The 16086-nt window shown below is 38.9% G+C and overlaps 1 protein-coding gene across 1 annotated transcript in view; it reads right to left on the minus strand.

The window, feature by feature from the left end:
- Positions 1-15112, minus strand: part of arhgap15 (Rho GTPase activating protein 15) — a 130522-nt gene extending 115410 nt beyond the window's left edge. Inside the window, exons 1-3 of the mRNA XM_084085259.1 lie at positions 15050-15112; positions 8907-9075; positions 245-313 (exon numbers count right to left, since the gene is read on the minus strand). Coding sequence (XP_083941385.1) covers positions 245-313; positions 8907-9075; positions 15050-15063 — 252 coding nt within the window. The 5' untranslated portion in view covers positions 15064-15112. The remainder of the gene's footprint in view (positions 1-244; positions 314-8906; positions 9076-15049) is intronic.
- Positions 15113-16086: the final 974 nt, after the last annotated feature.

Below are 16086 nucleotides of genomic sequence, written 5' to 3' on the forward strand. Positions count from 1 at the left end.
TATACTCTCAGAGCTAAATTGACAGAGTGTGTGTGTGTGTGTGTGTGTGTGTGTGTGTGTGTGAGCAATACATTTATCTGGACCGGTGTGACCGGTGGTGAACCACATACTAGTCATCATTTTGCTACCATACGAAACTGTTCCTTTCTGCTCGTTGTGTGTGAGAGAGAGAGCATTGGAGACATCATGCGTGCGTGTTTCACATAACGGACGCACTGCTGCCATCATGTATTTCTATACTCACAGTAGAGAGCTGTGTGGCCGCGGCCCCGCCGACACTATGCTGAGACTGATTCCTCCGATGACGAGAGATCTGCTACAGCAAAAACAAAAAACGGGGGGAGACACACGCTTTGAAAAAAGAAGCTCTGTTATCCCTTTAAGCCCTGAAGAAGCATCTGTGTCACTTTTTGATTTGAGCTAAAAAGCATTTTTTTTACACTTTGGCTATTCAAAAAATAGCAGATATACAAGCTCATAGCGCGGCACCGAGTGCCGCGCTATGAGCTTGTAGATCTGCTATTTTAGAAATATCGTTATTTTTTTGCAAATCTTGAGATTTGAGTTTCAAAAGCGAACATTTGTAACTCAAATCTTTGCTTCTGGGGGATTTAACAGTTTTTTTGAAAAAACGTATGTCGCCATAATATCAGTGGTTCTTTTTTCCATGTCAAGGACCCCCAAAATGACATGTATTTGGCAACGGACCCCCATCTAAAAATATATGTTCCAGGGACCCCCGGAAGCAAAGATTCGAGTTAAAATTTTTCGCTTTAAAACAATATATATATATTAAAAGATTTGCACACATTTTCACGATTTTTCAAAAATAGCAGATCTACAAACTCGGTGCCGCGCTACGAGCTTGTATATCTGCAATTTTTGAATAGCCAAAGTGTAAAATAATGCTTTTTAGCTCAAATCAAAAAGTGACACAGATGCTTCTTCAGGTCTCAATGGGTTATTCGTGACTCTGGGAGAGGGTGCAAAATGGAACCAAATGGACCCCCCCCCCCCGTCCGTCACATTTGGCACCCTCTCAAGAGCTACAGCGGCTCAGTGGGGAATATTGCATATCATTATTACATGTTATATATCGTTGCTGTCGGGCGAGGAACCTTTTATCTCCATATGTTAACTTTTTGTGTGTTTTTTTTTTGTAAATGGAATGCCTTACGTGATCATACTAAAGCGCCACACAAAAGTGGCAAAAATAGTAGATCTGCAAGCTCGAAACGCGGCGCGAAGCGACGCGTTTCGAGCTTGCAGATCTACTATTTTTGATCTGTTAATATGCATTTTATTTTATTTTTTTTACTATTTTTGAATTTGAATCCTGAAAAGTAGCAGTTTTGGACATTTATGAGGTTACAATTGTATAAATGAATTAAAGATTTGTGTATATGCATGCCTCAGATTGTTAACTGTACAGGCTGGGTATTTTTTTTCTTCAGTTAATTAGTTATAGTATCGATTATAGACTCTTTTTTTTTAAAAGCACAAATAAAATGTTTCCAGGTACAAAAGAAAGACTGCAGGCTATTTATTAATCCTTTGGCTTGATTTGGTTAATGTATTAATTTATACAGTAGCATTGGAAATGCAATGCAGACCCTTAGATTACTATGCATATACAGTACAGAGGATGGCACATTACTGTAGGACAATGTTTATTATAATGTGTGTGATATTTAACGTTTTATTAAGTACGTGTGTGTGTGTGTGTGTGTGTGTGTGTGTGTGTGTGTGTGTGTGTGTGTGTGTGTGTGTGTGTGTGTGTGTGTGTGTGTGTGTGTGTGTGTGTGTGTGTGTGTGTGTGTGTGTGTGTGTGTGTGTGTGTGTAAAAAAAAAAAATCTGTAGCATTGCTAAAGGCAAACACCTCGCTGGCCTATATTCCAGGCTGATATTAATTATGATCAGGATATGATCATTGGTCTTAATATCAAAATCTTGCAATAAAACAAGACAAAATGTAAATGCCAAAAAATATATATACTCAAAACCCACAATAGTTGTAAAATTTAAATGGAATAAAAAAAAAAAGATATATATTTTCTCAGTGGATATTCCTCCATCTTGAGTGGGAAAATAAACCAGAGCATTACTGTATTAATGATGATATGATGATTTATTGATGCAATTAACAGATTCATGTGTTTTCACTAAAAACAGAAATGCGATCACACCGTTCGCACCGTGAGACGGAATTCATTTCATATTTATACAGAGTGGAAGAAGAGAGCAGACCTATTACACAGTGTGAAGACAAACTGCTCAAGTCTTAGGAGTCCCTGCACTTTCTGACACTAAACTTTTCTCCTCTGGCAAAGTGCTGGGCTGCCCTCTACTGGGCCACACGCAGTACTGCGGGAATGCTGACGATCAGACGAGAGAGAGCAAGAGGACAAAGTCCTCAGTGTTGACTTTGACAGCATAGTCTTTTGAATAAAATTCTCTTTAGTTTTAGTCATATTTTAACTGAAATGTTTTACTTTTAGTCTAGTTTTAGTCGACTAAATATCATAAGATTTTAGTCGACTAAATCTACAGTTGATTTAGTCGACTAAAATGTATTTTTGGCAGGCTGTGATGCCATCGAAGTGGCAGATTTTCACTTAGCTGCATGCTGAAAATAGCCGATCTACAAGCTCACAACGTGTTGCGCTGCAACCGGTTGTGAGCTTGTAGATCAGCTGTTTTCGGTTGTGACACCCGCAAGCACCCATGATGACTTGTCTTTTAGTTCTACTGGATCTCTTTTGTTTTTGTCATCGTAGCTTAGTTTTTATTTCGTTTTTATTTAGTTTTCATAAGTGAAAAAAGGTAGTCGACAGACATTCTTTTTTATGCCTAAATCATCTCTTCATAACACACTCTGGTAAAAAAAATATATATCTTTCTTGAAAAGATCATGCTGTTACCACTCCAGCAGTATAATGGTCTGTGTCAAGAGTGTGACTATAGGCCAAGTCTAAGAAAATGTGACTTAGGACATTTTATTTAGCATAAGTCACAGTCATTTGTGACTAAGTCAGGTTTACAATTGCCTAAGTCAAAACACAAATTGGCCTAAGTCATTTAAGCCTCTCATGTTACATAATCCGTTGGTTCTCAAAGTGGGGTCGGTCCTTGAGGGAGTTCCAGGGGGTCCCCAGCTAAATGATAGATTTGGCACCAAATGGACCCTTGTGGGTCTGTAACTCTGAGAGTGTACAAATGGAACCAAATGGACCCTAACAGGTCCATTTGGTTCCATGTGTACACTCTCAGAGTTAAATTGACGTAGCTTTTACAATATGAATTACGATCCAAGTGATAGAAATGCCATTAAATGGGGGTCCGTAGCCCTAATGCATGTCAAACTGGGGGGTCCGTAAAATTAAAATGCTTGAGAATCACTGCTAGAGCCGTACACATCTTCTCTTATGGGGGTCCCTGGCTTATCTTTTCAAATGGGGGTCCGCGGGCTAATAAGTGTCAACTTGGGGGTCCTTGACATGAAAAAGTTTGAGAACCACTGCCTCTCATGTTACATAATCGACAGACAGCGTATGTCAACGGTCAAATATTGTTATAAACTTTTTGGGTGAAATGACTAAGAAATATCATATCGTTTTTTTTTTTTCAGTTTTGTGAAAAAACTTGAAAAAATGACAGGCCATTATTTTAGCAGGTGTGTTTCCCAGGCTGGGGGTCCGGTGCCCCCTTGGGGAGGGGCGCCAAATTTCACGACCCCTACTCTGTTTGGTGTATAGGGTTGGGTTCCGAAACCCGGAGGAACCCTGATCCAACGCTGAGGATTCCGGTTCCATCACATGTGGAACCGTTTGTGGAACCGGGTTTTATCACGCTGTCAGAGCTGGTATGTTTGTGGACTTCAATTACAAAAAAACGTTGGTTCTCAAACGGTTTGATTTCAGGGACCACCATAACTCTACAGAGTGTACAAATGGTTCCATTTGTACACTCTCAGAGTTACAGACCTGTACGAGTCCATTTGGAACCCCCTCAAGTAACCCATAGGGTCCCTGGACCTCACTTTAGGAACCACTACAATGATATGTATGCAATACTGTAAGTATGATTGAATTTGTGTAGCAAACATTTTAACCCTTTAAGACGGAACGCATCTGTGTCACTTTAGATTTCTTTGGGCTATTCAAAAATAGCAGATCTACAAGCTCATAGCGCGGCACCGAGTGCCGCGCTATGAGCTTGTAGATCTGCTATTTTTTTGAAAAATCTTGAAAAAAAATGTTTTAGATTTTTTTTCAAAAAACTGGTAGGATTTAGAAAACATTTTTAAGAATTGCCTCAGGTCTTAATGGGTTAATGAAGGTCTAAATATGTAGGAATCGTTAAAGAACCGGAATTGTTTTAAAATCCTAAAGGATCCCCAACCCCCAGTTTGGAGATAATCCAATATTTATAAAATGTTGCACAAAATGATGACTCGCTTTCATCCACTCTCTATATATTATGTTCTCAATGTGATATCAGTAAAACTTGTCATAAAGCAGTGGTTCTCAAACTTTTTCATGTCAAGGACCCCCAAATGGACACTTATAAGCCCGCGGACCCCCATTTGAAAAGATACAATTTAAGGACCCCCAGTTTGACATGCATTAGGGCTACGGACCCCCATTTAATGGCATTTCTATCTCTGGGACCCCAATTCATATTGTAAAATCAATGTTAATTTAACTCTCAGAGTTACAGACCCATAAGGGTCCATTTGGTTCCTATCCATCATTTAGCTGGGGACCCCCTGGAACCCCCTCAAGTACCCCTGGGGGTCCCCGGACCCCACTTTGAGAACCCTCATGCGTTTCTTCTGCTATTTTACGCAATTGTTCATATGATGATGATGATGATGATGACTGAAATGATTCTATTGGGAATAACGCCTTGAGATGTACCATCTCGTTTTCAAGGGGGTCCACAGATTACACCATTCATAAATGTTTCATACATTTAAGACACAAAATGTCACAGACAGTTCAAACGACATCAACAAAACAAGGAAAGAAAAACTAAACAAAACATACAACAATAACAAAACAACAACACTTACAACAGCAACAGCAGCAATACACAGCAAGTACTCCGTTACAAGTAAAAGTCCAGAATAATAAATTGACTCGAGTGAAAGTATAAAAGTAGTGTTGGTATCAAAATGTACTTAAAGTACTAAAAGTAGAAAGTACTCATTATGCAGAATGTCCCATTTCACAACTTTTCAAATGTATAAGATAGCCGATCTACAAGCTCACAATGCATGCACTGAAATGGATCGTTGGTTAATAGATCTGTTATAATGATGATTTAGTCAAAGCATGAACAGGTAATCCTAAGGTGAGAGGACATGAGCGTGCGTGTGTGTGTGTGTGTGTGTGTGTGTGTGTGTGTGTGTGTGTGTGTGTGTGTGTGTGTGTTAGTGATGAGCAGGTCGACCCGTAACCCGCGGGAACCGCGGCGCGGGTGGGTCGAGTCAGAATTTCAATTATGCAGGCTGTGGGTGAGCGGGTCAGCCGCTCTCACACGCAAAAAAAAAAAAAAAAGATCACATGCTCTTGTTTTGTCTTTATTCCTAATAAGAATAAGAATAATAACAATAAAACAGTTTGAATACACTTGGGGATTATTTTCTAACCATGATTTTACAGAATTTAAAAATAATCGCGGGTCGCGGGGCGGGTTGAGCCATAGATTTATATATGGGTTCGCGGGGCGGGTTGAGGCGGGTTGGGTTCCGTCGCGGGGTGGGGCGGGCCGAGTCATGAAAAAACCGACCCGCTCATCACTAGTGTGTGTGTGTGTGCGTGCGTGCGTGCGTGCGTGCGTGCGTGCGTGCGTGCGTGCGTGCGTGCGTGCGTGCGTGCGTGCGAGCGTGCATGCACATGTGGGGTGTCTCAGTTTTTGTACGCTGTAAGAAGGGGGGACTCCAAGGGGAAAAAGGTTAGGAACCACTGGTTTATGTTACTGTGTAGCCCTGCTCTCTTCAAATCAATGACAATTGATGAAGTCCTACTCTATTGCGCACGGGTGAATCAGAATGTCCTCTGCCGGATTTGAAAAGTGAAACATTTAAAAAAAAAAGAGAGAAATCACGGCTAGATGTCATCATCCGCTCCCTCCCATAAAGTGGTATCCTCAGTGGCGCTCCGCCGCGGACAAACACAACACGGTCTTGTTTATGAGAGAGAGGATTGGATAACCTTTTGTGTTTTTCATTGCAACGCAATGAAACCTGTGACCGTAATCAACAACAACAGAGCACACACGCACGCGCTGGCATGGGCGCACTGATGCAACGTTACAGCAACACTTTTATACGCTTGCTCTGAATGTTAACCCATTAAGACCGGCGGGAACGCATCTGCGTGTCAATTTTTTTGATTTCTTTGGGCTATTCAAAAATAGCAGATCTACAAGCTCATAGCGCGGCACCGAGTGCCGCGCTATGAGCTTGTAGATCTGCTATTTATTTATTTTTATCGTGAAAATGTGTGCAAATCTTTGATATGACATGAAAAAATGAAAATGAAAAAATGCTAGATGACTGTCTCCCAGTCAAATTTGGTCACATATATATATATTTGTGAATATATAAGTGAACATTTGTGACTCAAATCTTATTGCTTCTAGGGATTTTACAAATGTCTGCTAAATCCTAGCCATAGCTATAATATCAGTGGTTCTCAAAAATGTAGATGTATTTGGCCGTGGACCCCCCATATCAAAATATTTTTGTTCCAGGGACCCCCAGAAGTTGTAACAGAGTAAAAAATATTCGCTTAAAAAAATATATATATTCAATGATTTTCACAAATTGTTCACGATTTTTCAAAAATAGCAGATCTACAAGCTATGAGCTATGAGCTTATAGATCTGCTATTTTTGAATAGCCCCAAAGACATCTTAAAATGACACACACAGATGCGTTCCCGGTCTTAATGGGTTAATGACCGCGTTTCCCCAGTCTACACTACAGGACACCAGCGCTGCTTAATTACACACGGTAGCCTCTTGCCTGGCTGCCCTCTAGGCCCAACGCTTTATTATTATTATTATTACAGGACCCGCTATCTCGCAAAAACAAGGAGCGCGGGTATTGTCTGCGTAATTAGCAAACAGGGAAAAAACGCAACAGCATCACATGTGCATCACTTATACGAGCCGGGACAAAAAAAGAAAAACGTTGCTTCCTTTTTGGACTTGACATAAAAAAGGGCCTGATGTATGATTGGTCGTACGATGGTGAAATTCTAAAACAAAATCTATTCAGGAGTCTCTGATTTTGATGCAACTCTTTCACTTTATTTCTCATGTGTAATTATATATCGTCACTGTCGGGGGGGCAAACCTCATTAGGTCCAAAAACGTAGGTTTACTTTTCAGGATTCAAATTCAAAAGTAGCAAAACTATTAATACTAGTTTTGATACTTTCGTGTGTGACGCTGTAGTATCAGATGCTAGCTATGGGTTTCTCTTGCAGTTTTCTAAGCAAACTGTTGGGGTCACAGGTACTTGGATTCAGAAGCCAGTGAAAGGGGGGTAGTAAAGCCAGTATTTCCAATTTTCAGTACTTTTACTTCTACTCTCAGAGGTAAATATTATACTGTCACTAGTTACTTTGTAGATTTTGATTATTACTACAAATCATACAATCATTACCCACTTCAACCCTATATACATTTCGGCCATTTGAAAATAGCCGATCTACATGCGACGCATTGTGAGCTTGTAGATCTGCTATTTTCTACATTTGAAAAGTTGTGAAATGGGACAATCTGCATAATGCGTACTTTCTACTTTTAGTACTTTAAGTACATTTTGATACCAATACTTTTATACTTTCACTCGAGTCAATTTTGAATTCCGGACTTTTACATGCAACGTAAGTACTTCTAACATTGCAGTATTGATACTTTTACTTAAGTAAAACTTAAAGGACAACTTTGTTTTTTTTACAACCAAGGTTTATATTTTAGCTCGTAATTAAAGTAAATAAAAGATGAGTGTTATTCTTTTTTTCATTTACTGCTTTCTATAGTTTTAACAATTTCGCGATCTTTTTATAGTGGGAGGGGGCATTCTGTCCGGTGGCTAAATATGTATTTTTTACACAATTAAAAAAGGTCCTGTGGTCTTTGATGGCCAGATGTGAGTTATTGGGGCCTAGAAGAGCTTCTGTAAATAAAAATAAATAAATTATTGTGTAAAAAAATACATATTTAGCCACCGGACAGAATGCCCCCGCCCACTGTAAAAAAAATAATCGCAAAAATTGCTAAAACTATAGAAAGCAGTAAATGAAAAAAATGTAACACTCGTCTTTTATATACTTTAATTACAAGCTAAAATATAAACCTTGGTTGTAAAAAAACAAAGTTGTCCTTTAAGACATTGGTTCTCAAAGTGGGGTCCGGGGACCCCCAGGGGTACTTGAGGGGGTTCCAGGGGGTCCCCAGCTAAATGATGGACAGGGACCAAATGGACCCTTATGGGTCTGTAACTCTGAGAGTGTACAAATGGAACCAAATGGACCCTAACGGGTCCATTTGGTTCCATTTGTACACTCTCAGAGTTACATTAACATTGATGATTTTACAATGTGAATTGGGGTCCCAGAGGTATAAATGACATTAAATGGGGGTCCGTAGCCTCTAATGCATGTCAAACTGGGGGTCCTTGAAATTAAAATGGTTGAGAATCACTGCTAGAGAGCCGTAAAAAACCTTCTCTTATTGGGGTCCGTGGCTTATCTTTTCAAGTGGGGGTCCGCGGGGTAATAAGTGTCAATATAGGGGGTCCTTGACATGAAAAAGTTTGAGAACCACTGCTTTAAGAGTACTTTTTTTCCCACCATTGGCTGAATGAATGTGCTCCTCCTGTACTTACAGGCTTGGGGGGCAGGTCACAGTCCTGTATCACCATGGACTTGGATTGGCTGAGGCGCTCCCCGGGACTCTGGGAGCGTTTGATTCTCAGCTGCACGGAGCCCTGCGCCGCACCGCTCAGCTGGTGGGGCAGGATCATGGGCGGCTGCTGCTTCTGCAGGTTGGTAATTCTGTGGAAAACACACAGAGAACAGAGAAAGCTGGTAAAAAAAAACATGTACTTATTACCCAGTGGTGTAAAGTAACTAAGTACATTTACTCGAGTACTGTACTTGGGTACAATCTTTAGGTCATTTTATTTGACTGGAATTTTTCCAATTGTCAATACTTTTACTTCTACTCTTTTATTTATATATATATATATATATATATATATATATATATATATATATATATATATATATATATATACAAATGAGCAATTCCTGTGCACTTCTGGAATGGAGGAGGTGCTGGCCCAGGTAAGCAGGTAATGTATCAGACAGGTGAGATGAGGCCGCACACTCCAATGATGAGATGGACTTTTATATTTTCATTGCTTTTATTTGTGCACAACGCGTTTCGCCTTCTGGCTTCGTCAGGTGCATTCTGAGAATGCACCTGCCTCATCTCACCTGTCTGATATATATATATATATATATATATATATATATATATATATAAATAGCAGATCTACGAGCTTGTAGATCTGATATTTTCAAACATGTTAGTACTTTTCCTTTTAGTATTTTAAGTACATTTTGATACCAATACTTTTGTACTTTTACTCAAGTCAATGTTTTATTCCAAACTTTTAGTATTTCTATATTGATACAGTATTCAGTATTGATACTTTTACTTACGTAAAACATTTGAGTACTTTTTCCACCCAATATACTTAGTTGACCGGAGTGCCCCAGGGGCGTATACTAGGCCATCTAACTTTTATTCCCCGTCTACACTGAATATCTTCGCCAAAAATAGCCGGTCTACAAGCTCACAACACAAAGATTGTAGATCGGCTATTTTCACTGAACGTTCTCCCCAGAATAGAGACAGGGGGGTTCATGTGGTTAAGGTATCCTAAACATAGGCTAACTTGTTAGCAACCGTCATTAAACTGTTGTCTAGTGATGGCTAGCCAACCATGCTGTTTGAAGTACAGCGAGTGGTTTAAATATAGAACGCTCAAAATATAACAAGACGGGGTTCGGTTCAGTGGTGGAAAGAGTACTCACAATTTTTACTTAAGTAAAAGTATCAATACTGCAATATATCAATACTCTGTTACAAGTAAAAGCCCGGAATTCAAAATTGACTTGATTAAAAGTATATTTTAAAAGTATTGGCATCAAAAAGTACCAAAGGTAAAAGTACTCATTGTGCAGAATGTCCCGTTTCACAAGTTTTCAAATGTATAAAAATCTTTCAAACACGTGTGACGCATTGTGAGCTTGTAGATCGGCTATTTTCAAATGGCCGAGATGTATAGGGCTGAAGTGGTTAATGTATGTTTTGTAATAATAATCAAAATCTACAAAAGTAACTAGTAACTTAAGTTTTCAAATAATTGCAGTGGAGTAAAAGTACAATAGTTGCCTCTGAGATGTAGTGGAGTAGAAGTAAAAGTACTGAAAATTGTAAATACCCCAGTAAAGTAAAAAATCCTCAAAAGTGTACTTAAGTACAGTACTTGAGTAAATGTACTTAGTTACATTACACCACTAACTGTCTGGGGCACATATAAAGAAACCTTACCCCCCCACAGTGAGTGTCTAGATAAGAAGAATAAAACTACAATTCTAAAAGTATCCCCTATCATAAAAAATCTTAAGGACACCAAAATGTGAGTCTTCCATTCTTACTTACTTACTCTACTACAGTGGTTCTCAAACTTTTTCGTGCCAAGGACCCCCAAATAGACACTTATTAGACCGCGGACCCCCATTTGAAAAGATAAGCCAGGGACCCCCATAATAGACGATGTTTACGGCTCTCTAGCATTGATTCTCAACCATTTCAATTTCAAGGACCCCCAGTTTGACATGCATTAGGATACAGACCACATTTAATGTCATCTCTATCTCTGGGAGCCCAATTCATATTGTAAAGTCAGTGTTCATTTAACCAAATGGAACCAAATGGACCCGTTAGGGTCCATTTGGTTCCATTTGTACACTCTCAGAGTTACAGACCCATAAGGGTCCATTTGGTCCCTGTCCATCATTTAGCTGGGGACCCCCTGGAACCCCCTCAAGTACCCTCAAGTACCCCTGGGGGTCCTCGGACCCCACTTTGAGAACCAATGCTCTACTAGCAATTAAACATCATTTCTATAGAACTTGACATACTGTAATATCGTTGCTGTTGGGCGGAAACCTTGTATCTCCATATTTCAACTTGTTCTTTTGTTTTGTTTTTAATCATTTAACATCCTACTTCATGGTAGAAAAGTGTTGCCCAAAAGCAGTGACAATAGAACAGCCCATCTGCAGCTCTCTGCAGGGGGCCAGTTTCACCACCTCACACTAAGTTCAAACTTAGCCTAGTTATACAGTAGCAAGTACAGTACAGTACAGTTGTAAACATACAATCCGGGAAAGTATCTCTGTCATTTTAGATTTATTTGGCTATTCAAAAATAGCAGATATACAAGCTCATAGCGCGGCACCGAGTGCCGCGCTATGAGCTTGTATATCTGCTATTTTTTGAAAAATCGTGAAAGTGAGTGCAAATCTTTGAATATGTATTTAAAAAAAATATATATATATATATATATATATATATATATATATATATATATATATATATATATATATATATATATATATATATATATATATATATATATATATATTTAAAGATTTGCACAAATGTTCACATAATAAACAAAAAATAGCAGATCTACAAGCTCATAGATCTGCTATTTTTTAATAGCCAAAGAAATCTAAAATGACAGAGATACTTTCCCGGATTGAATGTTTTTAAGCTATAACTAGGCTAAGTTTCAGAATCTAGGCAGAATCAGCATAACCATGCTGATTCTGTAGATCTGCTACTGTCTCTAAGTGAAAGTGAAAGTGTGCCCTAAGTTGTTTTTTATAGATATTGAACCAATGATAAGTGTTAACAAGAGCTGTTGTGACTGAATAACATTGGATCCATTGGAACACAGGTCATTTCTTCCTTTGCCTGTAAAGTAACAGTTTTGGAAATACAAGGGTGGGGGGGGGGGGGGGTGCAACGGCAACGAACGAGGTGCTGACAATATAATGCAACCTGTGGATGGAATATACTGTAGCAGCGGTGGAAAAATTACAAGTAAAAGTCCGCAATTCAAAATTCACTTGAGTAAAAGTAAAAAGGTATTGGTGTCAAAATGCACTTAAACTACCAAAAGTAGAAAGTACTCATGAAGGCAGAATGTCCCATTTGAAGTTATCAAATCAAATGTATACAAATCATTTTAAAATATCAGATTGCGAGACGCATTGTGAGCTTGTAGAACGGCTATTTTCGGCTATTTTCAAATGGCTGAAATGTATATAGGGCTGAAGTGGTTAATGTACAGTACGTTTTGTAATAATAATCTAAATCTACAAAGTAACTAGCAACTAAAGCTTTCAAATAATTGTAGTGAAGTAAAAGTACAATAATTTGCCTCTGAGATGTAGTGGAGTAGAAGTAAAAAGTACAGAGAATTGGAAATACTCCAGTAAAGTGAAAAAAAAGACCTCAAAATTGTACTTAAGTACAGTACTTGAGTAAATGTACTTAGTTACTTCACACCACTGCTGTAATAGCCCCTATCTGAAAGGGGAATATGCCAACAGCGTTGGTAGATGTATTGGCAAGACGTGTGTGGGTTCCTGTTCTGTGTCCTGCTTGCCTCACCAAAGTTGTGTCACTTTCCTCTTTGTGCAAGTTCTGCTCGTCAATAACAAAGAAAAACTGTGACACACATTCCTGCCACGGAGGACGGTTCTTTTTTTTTTGGGGTTGTGTTGTCGTTCTAATTAACCCATTAAGACCTGGAACTGTGTCATTTTTAGATTTGAGCTAAAAAGCATTCTTTTACACTTTGGGCTATTCAAAAACAGCAGATATACAAGCTCATAGCGCGGCACCGAGTGCCGCGCTACGAGCTTGTAGATCTGCTATTTTTGAAAATTCGTGAAAATGTGTGCAAATCTTTGAATATATATATATTTAAAGCAAACATTTTTAACTCAAATCTTTGCTTCTGGGGGTCCCTGGAACAAAATATTGTGATGGGGGTCCGCGGCCAAATACATATAATTTTGGGGGTCCTTGACATGAAAAAGATTGAGCACCACTGATATAGAAACATACGTTTTTCAGAAAACTGCTGAGATTTAGGAGACATGTAGAATCGGCTTCAGGTCTCAATGGGTTAAGTGCAGATAAAAACCAATACGGCATCCCCGAAAATACAAAAGCAATGAATACAGAAAATCCTACTCTTGTTCTCTCTCAAACAAATGTGATTACGGGGGGGGGGGGGGTATAAATCATAACAAGTGTGACATGTTAGATATTCAAATTAGAAAAAAACGGCTCAGCGACAGGAAACAAGCTGAAAATCCTCCAGACAAACGGAAACCGAGGTCATGCATGAAAGGAAAAGGGCTCATCGTACTGTATACGTCTTTCCCCCCCTCAAACGTTAGTGAATATTAACCCTTTAAGCCCTGAAGAAGCATCTGGGTCACTTTTTGATTTGAGCTAAAAAAGCATTATTTTACACTTTGGGCTATTCAAAAATAGCAGATATACAAGCTCATAGTGCGGCACTCGGTGCTATTTTTGAAAAATCGTGAAAATCGCGAAAATGTGTGCAAATCTTTTAATATATATTGTTTTAAAGCGAAAATGTTTTACTTGAATCTTTGCTTTTGGGGGTCCCTGGAACATATATTTTTATATTTGGGGGTCCGTGGCCAAATACACGTCATTTTGGGGGTCCTTGACATGGAAAAAAGAACCACTGATATTATGGCGACATAAGTTTTATCAAAAAACTGTTGAATCCCCCAGAAGCAAAGATGTGAGTTACAAATGTTCGCTTTTCTAACTCAAATCTCAAGATTTGCAAAAAAAAAAAACGATTTTTTCAAAAATAGCAGATCTACAAGCTCATAGCGCGGCACTCGGTGCCGCGCTATGAGCTTGTAGATCTGCTATTTTTGAATAGCCCAAAGTCTAAAATCTGTAAAGTCTAAAAATGCGACACAGACGCGTCCCAGGTCTTAAAGGGTTAAACCCCCCCAAAAAAAATGGCACTGTGGTCTTAACGACGCGTACGCTGTATAAGTCTTTATAATCCTATACTCATCCTTCGCTGCGGGGCTGAACCAGAGCGGTGCTCAATAAGGCCCTATAACGATAACTCAGCTAATATAGTGGAAAGAATTCAAATTGTTCTCTCATAAACCACAGCGTAATGCTAAATATATAGATAACATGTACGTGTCTGAGTGACTATTTAGTCATTCAGTCCCCAATTCCAATACAGGATTGTAGAAAAATCTCTACAATGATTTGGATACTACTATATTAACCCATTCAATCCGGCGGGAACGCATCTGTCATTTTTAGATTTCTTTGGTCTATTAAAAAAATGCGATTAAAAAAGCTTGTAGATCTGCTATTTTTTGAAAAAATCATGAAAATGTGTGCAAACTTTGAATATATATATATTTTTAAAGCAAACATTTGTAAAATGTTTTGTTCCATGGACCTCCCAGAAGCAAAGATTTGAGTTACGAATGAAAAATATATATATTCAAAGATTTGCAAAAATATTCAAGATTTTTTTTAAAATAGTAGATCGACAAGCTCGTGCTATGAGCATGTATATCTGCTGTTTTTGAATAGCCAACGTATAAAATAATGGTTAAAATCTAAAATGACACAGACACGTTCCCGGCTTGAATGGGTTAAACAGTGCAACTAATGCCAACTTCACAGATCAACACATTCAGTGGGCATACCGTATTCCCCGCTGCCATAGCGTAATGTATAAATCACGGACGGTTTATGTCACAGACATACTCTTATATACCTTCCCCAACCCGCGTCTAATACCCAAGTAAAAACGTCTTCAAATTAACTCCCTGAGCGGTTGTTTTAGTGGCGTCTTACCTTGTCCCTGCCATCACTGTCACAGTCACAAGCAACACAAACAGTGAAAAGACAGAGGGAAAGCACAAGTCTCGAAGTTAGAGGAAGTAATGTTGCGTCACGTGGTGCTTTTCTCAAACCACTGTCTCTCTCGTTCAACAGTCGATGTAAGGAAAGTGCCTTTTTCTTTTTGCAGCCTCTCCATTTCCTGACCCCAGACACCAACACAGAGTGTGTGTTATGATCGTGAAACAAACCTCCTATAACTTCACATGCACACACAGCAGCTTGATCATACTACAGTACTCACACAAAAGAGATTGGTGGGAAAAAAAGTACTCAAATGTTTTTTCCCAGACACCAACGCAGAGTGTGTGTATGAACTAACTTAACCTCACATGCACAAAACAGCAGACGTTTTGTACAGGAGGCCAGAAGTAACTGTAGAACAGTAGCTCTCAAACTATTTTCCATGTCAAGGACCTCCCCCAAATTGCATTGTTTTTGGCTGTGGAGCCCCCATCTGAAAATGTTTTGTGCCAGGGACCTGGAACGGAACCCCCAGAAGAGAAGATTTGTTGTTAAAAATGTTTCCAGATTATTGCAATTTTTTTTCCAGAACATTGCAGACGTGCAAGCTCGCACTTTGGCTCTTTGGCTATTCAAAAATAGCAGATATACAAGCTCATAGCGAGGCACCGCATGAGCTGATCTGCTATTTTTGAAAAATCGTGAAGATTTGTGTGCAAATCTTTGAATATATATATTTTTAAAGCGAACATTTGTAACTGTCAAATGTCTCAACAAATGTCTTCATTTTTCTGAAAAACTATTGTTGCTATATCAGTGGTTCTCAAACCTTTTCATGTCAAGGACCCCCAACATTATATGTATTTGGCCGTGGACCCCCATCTCAAAATACTTAGTTACAGGGACCCCCAGGAGCAAAGATTTGAGTAAAATAAATTCCCTTTAAATATACAAAGGCTACTCAAATATTTACACAAAATGTTCAAGAGTTTTCAAAAATAGCAGATCTACAAGCTCATGGCGCGGCA

The sequence above is a fragment of the Gymnoscopelus microlampas genome (genome assembly GCF_963454915.1).
Source record: "Gymnoscopelus microlampas genome assembly, chromosome: 17".
Taxonomy (NCBI): Eukaryota; Metazoa; Chordata; class Actinopteri; order Myctophiformes; family Myctophidae; genus Gymnoscopelus; species Gymnoscopelus microlampas.